Below are 16,745 nucleotides of genomic sequence, written 5' to 3'. Positions count from 1 at the left end.
CTGCTTTGTAACCTGAACCCTACAGTCAAAGCTTATACTAGTTTATGCTTCATATGCTGTAAATTTAATCCATGTATCATTGATGCTGGGAATCATAACCAGTTGAATATTAACCCCCTTATCTCTTATCCCATCTGACTCCAGTCTACCATTTAGTTTGAAGTTTTGCCAATTCCTCCATCTTACTTGCATTTGATATGATCGTGAACAAGTCATAACAAAGTAATATATTGCCTTTTATCTTTTGCAGTCTATTTTCCCACTTGGGCACCATCATGTAGCTAAGTCCTACATCTGCTCCTGATAAATTCAGTATCATTTTAATCTTTGACCATCACTTTAAGAGGGTTAGAGTATAACAGCTTATATTTATATAGCACCTTTAATGTACTGAAGTGCCCCAAAGCACTTCATAGGGGCATTATAAAACCAAGTATGACACTGAGCCACAAAAGGAGATATTAGGTCGGATAAGCAAAAGCTTGATCAAAGAGAAAGGTTTCAAGGATTGCCTTAAAGCAGGAAAGCTAGATAGAGAGGTGGAGGGGGGGAATTCCAGAGCTTGGGCCCTAGGCAACTCACGGCACGGCCACCAATGATGGAGCAATTGTAATTGGGAATGCACATGAGGTCAGAATTAGAGGAAGGCGGATATCTTCAGTGATGTGGAGTTGGAGGAGATTAGAGATAGGGAGGGGAAAGGCTACAGAGGATTTTGAAAACAAGGATGAGAATTTTAAAATCAATACTTTTCTTGACCAGTACCAATGTGCGTCAGCATGCACAGGGGTGACTGGGGAATGGGGGATGGGACTTGCTGCACGTTAAGATACAGGAGTTTTGATGACCTCAAGTTTATGGAGGGTAGAATGTGGCAGACCAGCTAGAATTTAAAAGAGATTGACTGGGGTAGAGTTTAACATTGCTATTGAAAGCAACAAAGGAGTATCTTCAAATGCATACAGGGAAAAATGCAAGGCAAATGCATACAAGATTAGCAAGCGCAAACTCAAAAAAAAAAATATTCCAAAGGCATTAGCAACACAATTCAAGTGGAATAAGGAAAAAATCATGAGTTTCAGGGGTGGTCATAAGGGTCCGGGTAGAGCTTGGGAGAGAAATCATGGCCCTGGTACTTTTGTTTCCAGGTTCCTTATCTCAGCTCCCCACCCCTCCCCCCACCCTTAACCCTTCCCCTCAAATATGTATGTTATATTTTCCCCTTTCAAGATTCACCAATCAATTTACCTAATAATCACAGAAAGTTCCTAGTAAAATTATAATGCCGGTTATTGGCATCTGGTTACAAATATCATCCAATATACACACAGCATGGGTCATTAATATTAAGAGCAGCAACGATATAATGCAGTGTTAGTTTGCGTGTGGCCTACAGGTGATCCTATCACGACCATTAAACAAACCAGAGTACAAGTTTTATTTTAACAGCATAATGCAGTATTGTTAATTTGACAGGAAAATATCCCATTAGCTACTTAAAGCACCGTGAAAACAAATAACACCGATTTCAGTGACTGCTCATTAATGTGTCCTGTACATCATGTCCATATGGATATGGTGATAATAAATTCATATTTGGGGGAAAGATTCAATACTTGCAACGCAGATTACAAGAAATCTTTCAGATTTTGTTATATATATTTTGACTACCTAGTCTTGTATGGAAAAGACAGACCGTCTCCATGCTGCAGCTTGGATTAGTACATTGTTGGAAAGCTGTGGAAGGAAAAGAGGGAGGGAGGACAGGTGAGGGGCTAGTCCCATTTTCTTGCTGCTACCTGAACTCCCTCCTCCCTCCCTGGACACACTGACACAGACAGCACTTATTCACCTCTCTCAAGATAACTAAGTATCACAAGACGCGAAGTTCCAGTTCCCTGGGAGTGGCTCGTGCTGCAGACATGGATGACAGCCAGGTCTGACCCGGTGTGAGGCTGAGTGACGGTGCCCCTGGGCCAGCTCAGGCCTCATTACCAGTGGAGGCCCCCTCCTGCTCTTGCATTTTTTTGTTCCTTATCCTTGGCCTCCTGGAAGATGTTGTCACAAGTCGCTCAGCGCAGCTGAAGGACTCCTGCATGGTGACCAGCAAGAATGGCCACAGTAACTGCTCCAGTTCCTCCAATCACAGGTTCCGTCTCTCCTGCCCTTGCTGCTCCTCCAAACATAGATTCTGTCTCTGGAGAGCAGCAAGATAGGGAGAGAGGAAACCTGTGATTGGTGGAGCTGGATCAATGACTAATTTGAGCACCAAATGCACAGTCTTGTCTTGTCTCACTGGTTTCCCTAGTAGATTGCATTCAACAGATCTTAGCAACTTGAAAGGAAGATAACATGAGAGCTTCAAAAGAAAGCCCTCAGCAGCACACTCGCCCCTGCCAATTTGTTCACACATTACAACCTGTTCATTTCTTTTTCATACAAGCACATTGCTAGATGACCTTTACAGACCAATCAGCATGAAGGAGAGAGGAACAGGCAACGCCCTGTAGAGCTACTAGAAAAGCAGCTTGGCAAGCAAACAACCAGAAATCAAAGAATGAAAGGAAGAACTTGCATATATCCAGCGTGGAAGAAACAGAATCTGTGATTGGAGAAACAAGCTCAGTTTTTTCCTGCGCCTGGTTGCTCCTCCAGTCACTGCTTTGCTGTCAGTTCCTGCTCTCAGCAACTGACAGTTGTTGACAGCAGGAAGGGTCATTGGGCAGCTTTGTGGATGATCAGCTGAATAAAAAAAATTGGAACTGTCAATTTCACTGCTGGATGCTGCAAGTAGGGACTGCTGCTTCCAACCTTCAGCAGATTCCTGGTTTTCCTGTGGGGTTTTTGAAGAAAAAATTCAGAATCACGAAGCTGCCCAAAGTTCGGAAGCAGCAGTTCAAACTCAGGGTAGAGGTTCACTTAACATGCAAAGACAGTGCTTAGATACTTCATGTTATCTAAATAGGCACACACCAAACTTAATGTCAAGCTAATTGCTGAGGGAGGTTTCTGAAGATCGGTAGCTGCATATAAATTCCTGCCTTTGGGGCAAAACCAGGTAAGAAAGGCCTAAAAAACAGCAAATGATTGGCTCTCTTTTTCTGAATACTTTTGACACCTTGAAGCTTGGCATCTGAAATGCACTGATCAGATGAAAGTTGACGTCACATTCTTTAAATAAAAAGACAAATATTGATCAGTAAATGCCAGAGCACTGGTAACTGTCTGGCAGCAGGCAGGTGGTGCATGAGAATCTCTGCGGCTCGAGTAATTCTGAGTTTTCAAGTCATGCCACTGAAAGGAGCACTCGCATATATTAGTGTTTGTACGATAAACCAAGCTTTCAGATCAGTGATCAAAATAAGTGGCATGTCTGTGATATATTGTCGAGACCCTTTGATCAGTTAACTTGTAGCAGTAGAGATCAGTCTTGGTTCAATCATAAAGTGCTAGACTGCCCAACAGCAAGTTTTGCTACTGCGTATTCACTAGCTAAGTGTTGACTGACAGTGTTTTTGTACTTCTTACGTTGAGATTTCAAATTAACGTACCTGCCAACCCGTGCAAGACCACTTCTGACTTACAAGCTCAGCTACGTTATTACTTTCCAAAGGGAGCTCTCTGCACCAAATGCATTTATGATAGTTCAGCTAGTGCCTAATTTTCTGCTTTCAACAAATTTACCATTCAGTAACTTACATGTCACCATTCATCTTTTCTTAATTAACTGAAACATTTTTAGTTATTTATATTGCTTGAATTATCCAAAAAACAATGAGTAATTGGAAAAATATGGATATCAGAAAAAGATTGTAAGGTAGTTAATTTTTACTGTTATTTGAGACAAGGCCGCAGTATCTTTATCCCAACATATGTGAGGCCTGACATTCAAACGTACAGACTAAATGAAACTTATCCATATTACCAAGGAGTGCCAATGTAGTAATTCAAATAACAGTTCAAATCCTGAAAAAAGCATTCCTCTTGAATTATACATCCACACTCATAAAGCCTTGCTTTGGTCAAATAACAGCTCAGTTTAACAGAATTTTTCTTTAAAAAAATGGTAATTAAGGCAGTGTTTAAAGTACAAAAGTGATTTTCTGCAGAAGCGTTATACATTATTAAAATGTTAATTCAAAGAATATTTACCAGAAAAAAAACTTTTCAATAAACAGTAAAAAAAAAATCACAATATGAAAAACTCATGGTAAAAGGTCCATGTAATTTTGAACAAATCAAACATTTAGATTCATTGTTTAGAAGAAATCGTCCAAACTGGATTCCTAGTGCTTTAGTGTTTTTAAAGATGCATGTTGTTCAAATATAGTCTTCAGTCTCTGTGAGGTCTTCCAACTGCTGATGTATCATGGATCTCAATGCACTGTATCTTCAAAGGAAGAATAACATTATGTTCATAACTAGTGTTTCTTTTTGCATACAATTTAGGCACCCAACACATTTTACACACTAAGCTTACATTTTCTATCCAGAAATAGAACAGTCATAATAAAAGATACTACTGTTAATAATTAGCATGGTTGTAAGAGTATTGAATTAGATTATATGCAACTTGAAATTGTATTACACATAAAACCTACTGGCGACACAATATTTTGTGTGCTTATTTTTCCTTTTACCCTCCTCTTTTGTGGTATGTACCATTGCACGTCAGGGACTATAGCAGGCAATAGGCAAAAATGCCACTTCTTGGAAAGTGAGAACAATCTGATGCAATTGCCCTTTCACTTTTCACTTTCCACTTCGCTGTAACATCCTTGCCTGCAATGGGTGCCTCTGACCACTAGCCCGATTAAAACATAGGACACCACCAGTGTATTCCTCCCATCATTAGCCTGTCTGAGGTGTAAACATGACAACAACTGTCTTCCTTTCTGTAGCAACTTTAGCATAGCAAAAAAGTGCTGATGCACTACACCGGAGTGTTATAAATCAAAATTTGACACTGAGCCACAGGAGAAGATATTAGGGCAGAGAACCAAAAGCTTGGTCAAACAGGTAAGAGTTTTAAGGAGTATCTTAGAGGAGGAATGAGAGGTAGAGAAGCAGCAAGGTTTAGGGAGGGAGGTCCAATCCTTGGGGCCAAGGATTTACGATCTCTTCGGCTCTTCATTGCATCTTGTTGCAGTGCAATTGGCTGCCCCATTTGTCTATAGAGCTGTGATTGCATTTCAAAAGTATTTAATTGGCTGTGAGTGTTTTGGGATATCTTGAGGATGTGATAAGGCCCTGTGTAATTGCAAATTCTTTCCTTAAAAATCTCCAAGTACATGGAGGACTTTAATCTTTAACCTCCTTGAATCAAAGATTAAAAGATAAGGCAATGTGTTCTAAGATTGCAACTGGAAACCCTACTTGTCACAACAATCAATATAAACTATATATCTGTACCTTGTACTTTTCATTTACATTGTGGGAGGGCTTTGTATTTTGCTAACAATTGTTAAGTGGCAGAAGAGAATGAATTTTGTTTACTCATTGGACTGAGATTTTCATTGGTCCTTTGATTCTTATTTAAAATGATGTGCTACACACAAGTGATTTACAATTTTGCTGTAATCAGCTGCAGATTATTTTGCTGTCAGCTACAATAATGACATTGTAACGCCTTTTATTCTGCTTCTGTGAACGTTCCATTGCTGTGCTCTCAATTCTCTTTTTACAAGAAAGCATCGTGAGGACTAACACAGCAGCAAGACAAAACCCGGGTCTTATTTCTTCCAACTTTTCTCAATGACTAACACCCACAAGGAGAGAGGCATTCATTCCTAACAGCATGAGAATTAAAAAAAAAGCAGTAATGACGGGGTTGGAGTCCCACACAATGCGGAATGACATCAACTTAAGTTTCCAATTTTGTTGCATCCCATGTGGGGATGAACTGAGTGCATTTTCCCAGCCTGGAGCAGACACAGTCATTCTTGAACAGTGATGGCAATTCAAGGCGACTGGTTTTAGGGCTCAGTTACAGTGGTCTGGGAGCACTCGGCTTCAGGCACCTTGCAAGGCACAAGGATAAATAAAATAAAACTTGATTGTATAAAAAGAGAAAATCTTTCCCACTTTCAATACCTGAAACAGCTTCAGGACCAATAATAATAAAACTAGGAAATTAATGTCTGGAGTACACTATATTAATACAAACTGACAGAAATTCCTAGGTTGTAATTTAATCTCTGGAATTAGAGGATATTGATACACTGCTTGAACTTTTCTCTCATAGTTTACATCATTATCTATTCAATTAGATTGCAACCTTTAACCACGATTCACTATTTTACAATGGCCTCTGACAATTGTGAAATCTGAACATTATTTGTACTTACTTTACGGTTAGTTTGTTAATCTCCCTTTCTTCCTCTTCCTTCAGTTTTTCAACAAAACTATCAAGGACTGGCATTTCAAACTTAATATACTGAGCAACCTTGGGGAAAAAAATCATTAGACACACATAAATCAATATATTATTAAGCACGAACCAGGATTTAAAATGTAGTCATTTTAAATGACACAGAACGTACATCGTAGGTGACCTCTTCCCCGAGATCCTTCTCCATCAGGAATATTCGTGCTATTTTTTCACAGGGGCCATGCAAGATCCGTGATATAAGTGGGTATTCTGAATCTTTTAATTTTGTTCTCTCTGAAATAGGAGAAACAATGTTAGTTTTATGGTTTTGTTGAATTAATGGAGCCAGTTATCTCATGCAGTATCAATCAAAAAATAAAAAATATCCAGTACGTAAAAAATTGGGCAGCATGATTTATGACATACTGTGATTATATTGATATTCTTTTCATGACCATTATGCAGACTTTCTGGCCGTTTACTGCCCACCTTCTTGACTGAAAATGATATACGGCAATCAGTTGCTATGCTTCTGTCATAACTTCCTTGAAAATGGCTCCTGAAAGTAATGTACCCGATCTTTCTCCAGTGACCTATTTCTCACCTGCCACTATTTAACAACGCTAAAAAGATCCTTTCTGACCTTACTGTCATTATACTCTGATTATTATACAAAAGTGCTACAATATGTCAAATAAGCAGACTATTACTTTTCAAGTGCCAGTTACTTGTTAGGCAGCATTGGGACTTCCATTGCCTCGAGGGAGACATTGGCCTGAATTTTACCCATGGCGGGCGCGCCAGGGATGAAACGAGTCTTCCCAATGGTTGGGAAGAGCCAAGAGGAAGCGAAGGCCTGTCGGTCCAATGGCAACCTGGTGGGCAGTTTGAAAACAGCACAGGCAGCTCCTTGAAGGCTGCCAAGGAAGAACATATCTTCTGCATGCTGAAGACCAAAGCTACGGCCTCAAATGCGGCTGGAGAGTCAGGCGGGAGCACAGGTCAGGTGGGCAAGAGCCACTAAATAGTGATTAGCAGTGGGAAACCTCTAAGGTTGATATTTCCCCCCCCCACCCTAACCTGGGGGCATTGAAACTAACTGCAGTGCTACGACTGAGTGAAAATCTATTATGGTAAGCTTAGTGGAATCATGTATAAATCTTTATTTTGAGAGGGCGTAGAGGAATTTAAAAAAAAATTTGTTTTGGTTCCTCTCCAATTTTTTTTTGAATGAGTATACATACCTCCGCTTTCATGGACAACATACAGAGCAAATTCATCCGCAGGGTTTTCCACCTGTAAAAGACATCAAGAAAATCAACTGAAATAAAGTAGGTCAAAGGATCTCAAGCTGTTTCTGTGCCACCATAAAGTAGTCTGCAGTTTAAAAGACTGATTTCTTGTGTCTGCCATTTCATTCACACAATCTGTCCGTGTAAATCTTAGATAAGGCTGACCATTTTCTTAATGATTTTAAACATAAAGTCTAGTCATATACAGTTGTTTGCCTACTATTATTATTATAATATTATTATAATATATATTATATATTACTTTCCTGATATAGGGCAATCAGTTCCTACATTTTCTGTCACTGCTTCCTTGAAAATGGCTTCTGGAAGTAACTTACCTGACCTTTCTCCAGCTGACCTGACAATAATCTATGGCTTCCTACTATTATTTCATCCAGAGTGTAGACTGGAAAGCTCCTACGATGAAATGTGTCCCTTTCAATTTACTTTGATTAATGCAGAATACATATATTTCTCACAATGGGGTGTTGCAAACCATGTTATTTTATAAAGTAATCTGCCTAAGTTTTGAAATTATGTTTTAAAATCTCATTTTCATTTCATCTCATCAATTCATTTTGTGATCTACGTCCAGGACTATCAGTTAGTACATGGAGGTCTGATTTTACAATAAGGTTATCGGGTCCGAGTTTGCTCTGAGCGCTAATGATTGGTGCCAGCTGTCTGTCAAGCTCGCTCATAGACTTCTGCACCAGAGCTTCCTGAAAGCTAAAACAAAAACAGAATTACCTGGAAAAACTCAGCAGGTCTGGCAGCATCGGCGGAGAAGAAATCAGTTAACATTTCGAACCTTCATGGCCCTTCGGCAGAACTGAAGCATAGTTAGAAGAAGGGAGAAATATAAATTGGTTTAAGGTGGGGAGGGGGGGGGGTGGTGGGGGGAGAGAGAGACATTGAGGGTGTGGTGATTGTGGAGATGAGCAGATAATCAAAAGATGTCACAGACAAAAGGGTCAAAGAGGTGTTTTGTCTGAGAAAAGTGCTAATTAAGAATGGAGGACAGGATATTCAAAGTACAGCTCTAGTGGGGGTGGGGTGGAAAGGCTAACAAGGTTTTAGTTTTAGATTTAAAAATAATGGAAATAGGTGGGGAAAGAAGAATCTATATAAATTATTGAAAAAAAAAGCGGGGGCGGGGGGGGGAGAAACGGGGTGGGGATGGGGGGAGGGGGAGTTTAAGATCTAAAGTTGTTGAATTCAATATTCAGCCCGGAAGGCTGTAAAGTGCCTAGTCGGAAGATGAGGTGCTGTTCCTCCAGTTTAACATCACCTCATCTTCCGACTAGGCACTTTACAGCCTTCCGGGCTGAATATTGAATTCAACAACTTTAGATCTTAAACTCCCCCTCCCCCCATCCCCACCCCGTTTCTCCCCCCCACCCCCCTGCTTTTTATTTTTCAATAATTTATGTAGATTCTTCTTTCCCCACCTATTTCCATTATTTTTAAATCTAAAACTAAAACCTTGTTAGCCTTTTCACCCCACCCCCACTAGAGATGTACTTTGAATATCCTGTCCTCCATTCTTAATTAGCACTTTTCTCAGACAAAACACCTCTTTGACCCTTTTGTCTGTGACATCTTTTGATTATCTGCTCATCTCCACAATCACCACACCCTCAATGTCCCTCTCTCCCCCCACCACCACCCCCCCCCACCCACCTTAAACCAATTTATATTTCTCCCTTCTTCTAACTATGCTTCAGTTCTGCCGAAGGGCCATGAAGGCTCGAAACGTTAACTGATTTCTTCTCCGCCGATGCTGCCAGACCTGCTGAGTTTTTCCAGGTAATTCTGTTTTTGTTTTGGATTTCCAGCATCCGCAGTAGCTTTTAGCTTTTTGTTTTTATCTTCCTGAAAGCTAACCGTCCAAAGGGTGCAAAGTCCTCTGCAGAGTCTCTAGGGTGGGGCAGAGAGCTGTATCTCCTAAACCAATCAAATTGCAGATCCACTATTGAGCAATACAGTCTGAACAGTCAGCAAAATTATTTAATTCAATGCCAAATCTGGTACAGAAAATGAAATGGGGAGGGAAAAAAGGATTGAATTCAGAGAGATTAGTGGCAGAAAGACAAAGTGAAAAAGTGTATATAATCTCTCAGTATTGGAGATTAATGAAAATCTCCAATAATGAAAATCTGAAAGAATCAGACGCCACACCAATGCTTCCCACACCCCGAAAATCCCTGTGCAGGCCGTGCGCAAGTCGGCTCCTTTAAGTTACCATGCATGCACTGGCACACAAAAAAATTTAAAGGGGCCGCACACTTGAATACATCACTCGTGCACTCAAAAAAAAATTAGAGGAAATGTTGCTCCACGCTTGTTAAAATTAATTATTTTTCAGGTTGTCTGGTAGAAATTAAAAGGGTGCTTCTACTGGAATGGACAAGTCCTGACCTTTAATGGCAAGCTTATTGTGTACAAAATCAGGTAAGTACAGCAACTTCGCACCATTCCATGTGGCTCAATGTGATGAGTCGATTGGTGTGATAACATTATTGTGAAGCATCTGGTGGAGTAGGCCATCTGAGGGGATCAACTTCCAGATTTAGGTGTTTGATCGCTCATGTGCAGTCATTGGAAGTTGCTGCCTGATTTACGTGTTGATAATTGTGAGTGCTATTAGTTTCACATTAACTTTACTGCACAATCCAGCCCAACGTATCACACTTTTAATTGGCGTGTACACTTGGCTCACTTACCCTAAATTTGTTGAGCAGTAAATTCAGTACTTGCGAAGTGTTCATGCTACTGTTCACTCGGACATTGGTCACAGACCCATAGGCTGGTGTAAACACAGATGTCTGAGGATTAAGGGAAAAATAAGACTATAAGCAGTGTTCAATGGGAGAAAGAAGCAATAAATTTAAAACTAGTCCACTTTTAAAAAGCTCTCGCCATTTAGAATCCTTTTGCTCGATACACTTGCCCCAGAAAGGGAATCAATGCAGTCCTCCCGCAGGGAGGTATTTAACCTCCACATATTTGAACAATGGCAGGTATATGCCTGGCACCTTTTTTTTATTCATTCATGGGATGTGGGTGTCGCTGGCTGGGCCAGCATTTATTGCCCATCCCTAATTTCCCTTGAGATGGTGGTGGTGAGCCGCCCTCTTGAACCGCTGCAGTCTATGTGGTGCAGGTACACCCACAGTGCTGTTAGGGAGGGAGTTCCGGGATTTTGACCCAGCGACAGTGAAGGAACGGCGATATATTTCCAAGGCAGGATGGTGAGTGGTTTGGGGCGGGATCATCCCAGATTTGCACTAAGTGCTTAGTGGATGGGAAAAAGAATGTTTTACCTGTCGGCCGCAATGGTAGCTTTTCACGTCCTAGCGCCCCAAGCCCACCCCATTAATTATCTATTCTTGGGAAACATGCCGTTTCAATGGCTGGCGAGCTCTCACCTGCCACCATACCATCACCTCGCCGCTTCCTCGCGCCAAGTGCCGTATTTAAAGTGCAGCTGCATGGACACTTCTCAGTGCTCCCAGCCCAGGAGTGCTGCACAGAAGACATGGCAGCGAAAGGCAAGAAGATTGCAGCCCACCAATTCAGTGATGGAACATCTTCTGGGTGCCATGGAGGCCCATCGTGATGCGCTATGGCCGCAGGAGGGGCAGTAGTCTCACCACTCCAGCTTGGTAGGCGATTACAGTGGTGATCAGTGCTAATGCTGCACAAAATAGGTTGGCCATCCAATGCAGACAGAGGATGAATGATCTAATCCGTGCCACCAGGGTAAGGAGGCCTTTTCATCACTCGAAACTCACACACTCAAGCCCATCACGTATTCACTGGCATCTCACTCACTGCCAGCTCAAGGGACATCACCACCCATTCTCACACACACCCTCACATCTCCATCTGGCCTCACCTTCTTTGGAGATTTCCTCCTCAGCCCTCACCACCTCGAGGCCACTTGCACAGATCAACTTGTGGCCCCACACACACACCCTGGGATACACCCCTTCCGCAGTACAGCCCTCGCCCTGCAGCCTGAGGCCTCTTCTCCCCCTTCCCAAAACAAGCCCTAGCCTTGCAGCTGTAAAAGAGCCACCCCTGCCTTTTGGCTGGTCTAGTAGGTAGGGACCTGCCTGTGAGTTCTCCTAGAGGTGATGTGGTGCTGTCGTCGCAGCTTGACGCCGATGATCGTGAATCCTGCTCAAAGCAAGGTAGACAAACCTCGAAGTCCTGAGTGAAGTGCAACTCACCAGGTGCACGTCACTTATGCACAGTTGTGAAACACGTCGGTGTGCCGATGATCCAGTGTGGGGGGATGATTCCGGTGAGCTGGGCTTATAAAGATATGCAGATGTATTACAATGAAGTTCCCGACATCCAACAGTGGGAAACGCGGCCCACCATTGACAGGCAGAGCGGACGACAGCAAACTGGTTTCACAACAGCGTGAAACTGATTTTTGGCCTTCTCGCCGTAATGTTCGCTCATGCCGCCAAACATGCCTGCTGCGAACGGGAACAGAAAATTCCACCCTTGGAAGGGAACTTCCAGGTGGTGGTGTTCCCATGGGCCTGCTGCCCGTTCTTCTAGATGGTAGCAGTCGTGGGTTTGGAAGGTGCTGTATAAGGAGCCTTGGAGAGTTCCTGCAGTGCATCTTATGGATGGTACACACTGCTGCTACTGTGCGTCAGTGGCGGAAGGAGTGAATGTCTGTGGATGGCGTTGCCAATCAAGCTCGCTGCTTTATCCTGGATGGTGCCTAGGTTCTTGAGTGTTGTGGGAGCTGCACTCATCCAGGCAAGTGGAGACTATTCCATCACACTCCTGACTTGTGCCTTGTAGATGTTGGACAGGCTTTAGGGAGTCAGGAGGTGAGTTACTCGTTGCACGATTCTTAGCCTCTGACCTGCTCTTGTAGCCACAGTATTTATATGGTTAGTCTAGTTCAGTTTCTGCTCAATAGTAACCCCCAGGATGTTGATAATGGGGGGGGGGGGGTTCAGCGATGGTAATGCCATTGAACGTCAAGGGGCAATGGTTAGATTCTCTCTTGTTGGAGATGGTCATTGTCTGGCACTTGCATGGTGCGAATGTAATTTGCCAATTGTCAGCCCAAGTCTGGATATTGCCCAGGTTTTTGTGCATTTTGACATGGATTGCTTCAGCATCTGAGGAATCGTCATTGCTGAATATTGTGCAATCAGCAGCAAACATCCACACCTCTAACCTTATGATGGAAGGAAGGTCATTGATAAAGCAGCTGAAGATGGTTGGGCCAAGGACACTACCCTGAGGAACTCCTGCAGGTGATGTCCTGGAACTGAGATGATTGACCTCCAACCACAACCATCTTCCTTTGTGCTAGGTATGACTCCAGCTAATGGAATCCCCCTGATTCCCACTGACTCCAGTTTTGCTAGGGCTCCTTGATGCCATGCTTGGTCGAATGCTACCTTGATGTCAAGGATAATCACTCTCATCTCATCTTTGATAGTGCAACACCCCACCAGCACTGCCCTTGAGAGTCAGCCTAGATCACTTTCTCATGTCCTGGAGAGGGTCATGAACAATCAATCAATCTCCTGACTCCGAGACTGATTGTTACCTCTGAACCAGGCTGACACAGTTCGCATCAAATTGACTTGCCAAGTTAACCGACTTGGACCATTTTTGTTTTCTAAATATACCTTGTGATTGTAAAAGTGCCCATTGATGGAGAACCTGTGCCGTTTTATGCGTTGATTTTCACCTGATGTGCGATATTTTGTTCTGCGCTGTATCAACGAGCTGGCATCACTTTTTGTTCGCATGAGCTGTGGAACTTCATCTTCAGAATTGTTGGTGTCAGACTCTGCATGAAAACAAAGACTAAATTGTAGCTAATACAGAAGTAGAGAATAGCTCCACAGCTCATGTTCCACCCAAGCAATTTGGGAAGGAATAAGAAAATAAGCCACAAAAAGACTTCAATAAAAGGTAACACTGGTAGGACCAGTGGCAACACTCTCACCTCTTGGTTTGAAGGTCACTGGTTAAAGTCCCACTCCAGAGACGTAAGCATATTATTTAACATTTCAGTGTGCTATTGAAGGAGTGTTGCATTGTTGGAGGACTTTCAGTTAAGACCTGATACCAAGGTCCCATCTGCCCTTTCAGGTGGACATCCCCTCAATCAACATCACTAAAAAAAAACAGTATTGTTTCGTCATTATGGCCGGGATTTTCTGACCCCATTGTGGTGGGACCCGCTGCAGGAGATTTGGTGGCCCAGCCAAAAGTCCATTGATTTTTGACGGGAATGGACGATCCCCCAGCGGCAGGCAGGGCCGGAAAATCCCGCCTTATCTCATTGCTGTTTGTGGGAGTTTGCTGTGTGCAAATTGGCTGCTGCATTTCCTACATTACAACAGTGACTACAAGTAAAAACAAAACTTAATTGGCTGTAAACCACATTGAGACATCCTGAGGTTGTGGAAGGCTTTACATAAAGGCACATTCCTCCTTTCCTATGGGATTAGAAAATAAGATCTAAAGCATTTTTGATGGTTTTGAGTTCCAGCATTGACAGTAAAAGCATAATTTCTACAGCCACTGGTTGAATCTAAAGACAGTTTAATACCACTCCCCACCTGAGTTCTGAGGTTTGTACGCTTCTTTACTGTGCATGTGCAAGAACAGCGCGGAAAGCTATCCAACGGCAGATTCCAATGGTGTACAGAGTAAAAGAGTGGCCTGGGAAAAGAGTAGGGATTGGGACCAATGGGATAGCTCTTTCAAAGAGCTGGCACAGGCAATGACGGTCCAAATGGCTGTTCTTTTATGATAAATTGTTCAAAAATTTAGCTACGATTGTAACAAAAATATTCAAAATTACCTTTCATCAATTGGTTCTAATCAATTGTCATTGTTTCTGGAATTCGTAACGCTGCATTCGGTTTTGTTTCATTTGAATGCTTACATATGTTTATATATAGAATTGAACATGTGTTTTATTTCTTTTGTCATAAAAAGTATCATATTTCTTAGAAAGCACCTCTCAAACCTAAGACCTTTATCACCTAAAAGGACATGGGCAGCAAATGCAGGGGAACACCACAGCTTCAAAGTCAGGCAATATCTTGACCTGGAAAGAAATAGCTGCTCTTTCATCATCGCAAGGTCAAAATTCTGGGAGCCCCTCCCTAACAGCACTGTGGGTGTGTCTTCACTATGCAGACTGCAGTGGTTGAAGAAGGCTGCTCACTGTCACCCTCTCAAGGACAATTAGGGATGGGCAATAAATGTTGGCCGTGCCAGTGACACCAACATCCCGTGAATGAATTAAAAAAAAAGTGTTAACTCCATTTAATTAGGCTTTCAAAACATTTCAGGCAGGACACCAACTATTGAACTCCTTTAGCTTTAAATTCCTCTGGGGAAAAATCTGCAATTAAATTGTGAATGGCTACATTTTCTAGCACATCCTGCAAGTTCTGTGCCAAATCTATTTTCCAGCAAAAAAACCCAAATTTGAACTGGAAATGATGAACGCAGAGTTTTGAAATGCTCTCAAAGCAGCAGGTTCTACCTTCCACAAAAAAAAAACCGTACACATCTGACCATCGTAAAGATTCCTGGATTTTATTTTAACATCAGTATCTTCACCTACCTGCGATGCTGCTGCTGCTCATGTTTTGTGGAAAGTCATCCTTATTTGTTGATTCATTTTCGGCTTCACGTGAGCTGGCATTTGTCAATGCCTGTGATATTGTTCCTTTTCTATACAAGGTTAATATTAAAAAGTTCAGATCAACACTCCATTAAAATAAAGTTATGAATGAAGTAACATAACTAAAGATTATATAGATCACCGTGTGTCATAGAATCATTGTCATATTATAATTTACAGAAAACAAGGTAAAATAGCATTAAGGAACTCATCTGTCAATAGTGACAAGCAAAGATTTTTTATAAAAAATTAGGAGCGGAATACTTTTGGTGTATAACAACCAATATAATAAAGCCAACTTTCTCACAGCCCTGAATGGCAGAACAGTTGTAATTATTCTGTTGCTGTATGGTTTCTCTATAAGTGTAAGAAAGTGTTCAAAGCACTGGGGCAGAAACATTTGGAGTGAGATTTATAATCAGCGAGAGTGAGACTGATCACAAATTACATCATCGAGCATTTTCAAACCGTACAGAACAGATTTAATTTCAAATGAAAAAGACTTGACGGCCTGAGTAAGTCTTCAGGAAAGACACCCACCCAACAGAGCCCAAGAAAATAAAGCATGACATGTTATGAGATCCATCCTGTCAAGACTCCTCAGGATCTTAAAGGTTTCAATTAAGACACCTCTTACTCTTCGAAATTCTAGTGGATACAAGCCTAACCTGTCCAGCCTTTCCTTATAAGACAACCTGCCCATTCCTGGTATTAGTCTAGTAATGGGAAAACATTATACAGTATATTTGCCATCATTAATGCCCTACAAATGCTGGATGTTCAGAATCCTACTGCATTACTGATGAACAGTATTGTTATGGATCATGTTGGGAGATTTAATAGTTCCCTTCACAGAGACTGGAATAGATTCTAGGGCGACCGATCACTTTTCTCTGCATGGGAATTTTGAGCTTCTTGTTAAAACGCATTTCCTTTGCCTGCAGGTTCCCTGGAGACAGCTGATCATGCTCAGAGCCTCTGCTGTCTTTGGAAGCAGTGATTTTCCTGCTCCCCTTTGGCAAACTCACTGACAAAGCATGAGCATGCCAGAGTTACATAAGGCCAGGATCCATGCTGCAGAAATTCCACCTTGCCAAAATTATAATGAGATCACACCCTTTACATCAAAACTGTTTTATCCTGTACGCTCAACATAACATATTGCTGGTTGTATAACCAACTTCTTACAAATAAAACTCCTCCTCTTGGCTCACTTGTACAAACCAGTCTGTTGTCCTAATCGGAGCAGCATGGAGCCTGAGAAACACATGCGCTCATTATCGTCATGCATCTGAAGTCTTATTGGTCTTCTTAGCCCCCAGGATATGTTCAAAAGGCCCTCAATGATCAGCTCTGCTTCATCCTAAAGCAAAGACAATAAAAAAAA

At 41.9% G+C, this 16,745-nt stretch overlaps 1 protein-coding gene and 1 long non-coding RNA gene across 8 annotated transcripts in view; one reads left to right on the top strand and one right to left on the bottom strand.

The window, feature by feature from the left end:
* Positions 1–3,810: 3,810 nt before the first annotated feature.
* rassf4a (Ras association domain family member 4a) overlaps positions 3,811–16,745 on the bottom strand; it is a 244,194-nt gene continuing 231,259 nt past the window's right edge. For all 7 annotated transcript variants that reach the window (XM_078530748.1, XM_078530750.1, XM_078530747.1 and 4 more), the window contains 8 exons: positions 16,573–16,721; positions 15,299–15,408; positions 13,338–13,501; positions 10,389–10,490; positions 7,615–7,666; positions 6,543–6,664; positions 6,348–6,445; positions 3,811–4,390 (listed from right to left, as the gene is read on the bottom strand). In XM_078530748.1, the coding sequence (XP_078386874.1) occupies positions 4,321–4,390; positions 6,348–6,445; positions 6,543–6,664; positions 7,615–7,666; positions 10,389–10,490; positions 13,338–13,501; positions 15,299–15,408; positions 16,573–16,721 (867 nt within the window). In that variant the 3' untranslated portion in view covers positions 3,811–4,320. The remainder of the gene's footprint in view (positions 4,391–6,347; positions 6,446–6,542; positions 6,665–7,614; positions 7,667–10,388; positions 10,491–13,337; positions 13,502–15,298; positions 15,409–16,572; positions 16,722–16,745) is intronic.
* LOC144668587 (uncharacterized) lies at positions 9,957–16,566 on the top strand. The gene is made up of 2 exons (XR_013573520.1): positions 9,957–10,116; positions 16,303–16,566. It is a non-coding gene; the product is annotated as an uncharacterized LOC144668587 (long non-coding RNA).

Source organism: Cetorhinus maximus, chromosome 27, assembly GCF_964194155.1.
Source record: "Cetorhinus maximus chromosome 27, sCetMax3.hap1.1, whole genome shotgun sequence".
NCBI classification, from domain to species: domain Eukaryota; kingdom Metazoa; phylum Chordata; class Chondrichthyes; order Lamniformes; family Cetorhinidae; genus Cetorhinus; species Cetorhinus maximus.
This window is presented reverse-complemented; position numbering and strand designations above follow the sequence as displayed.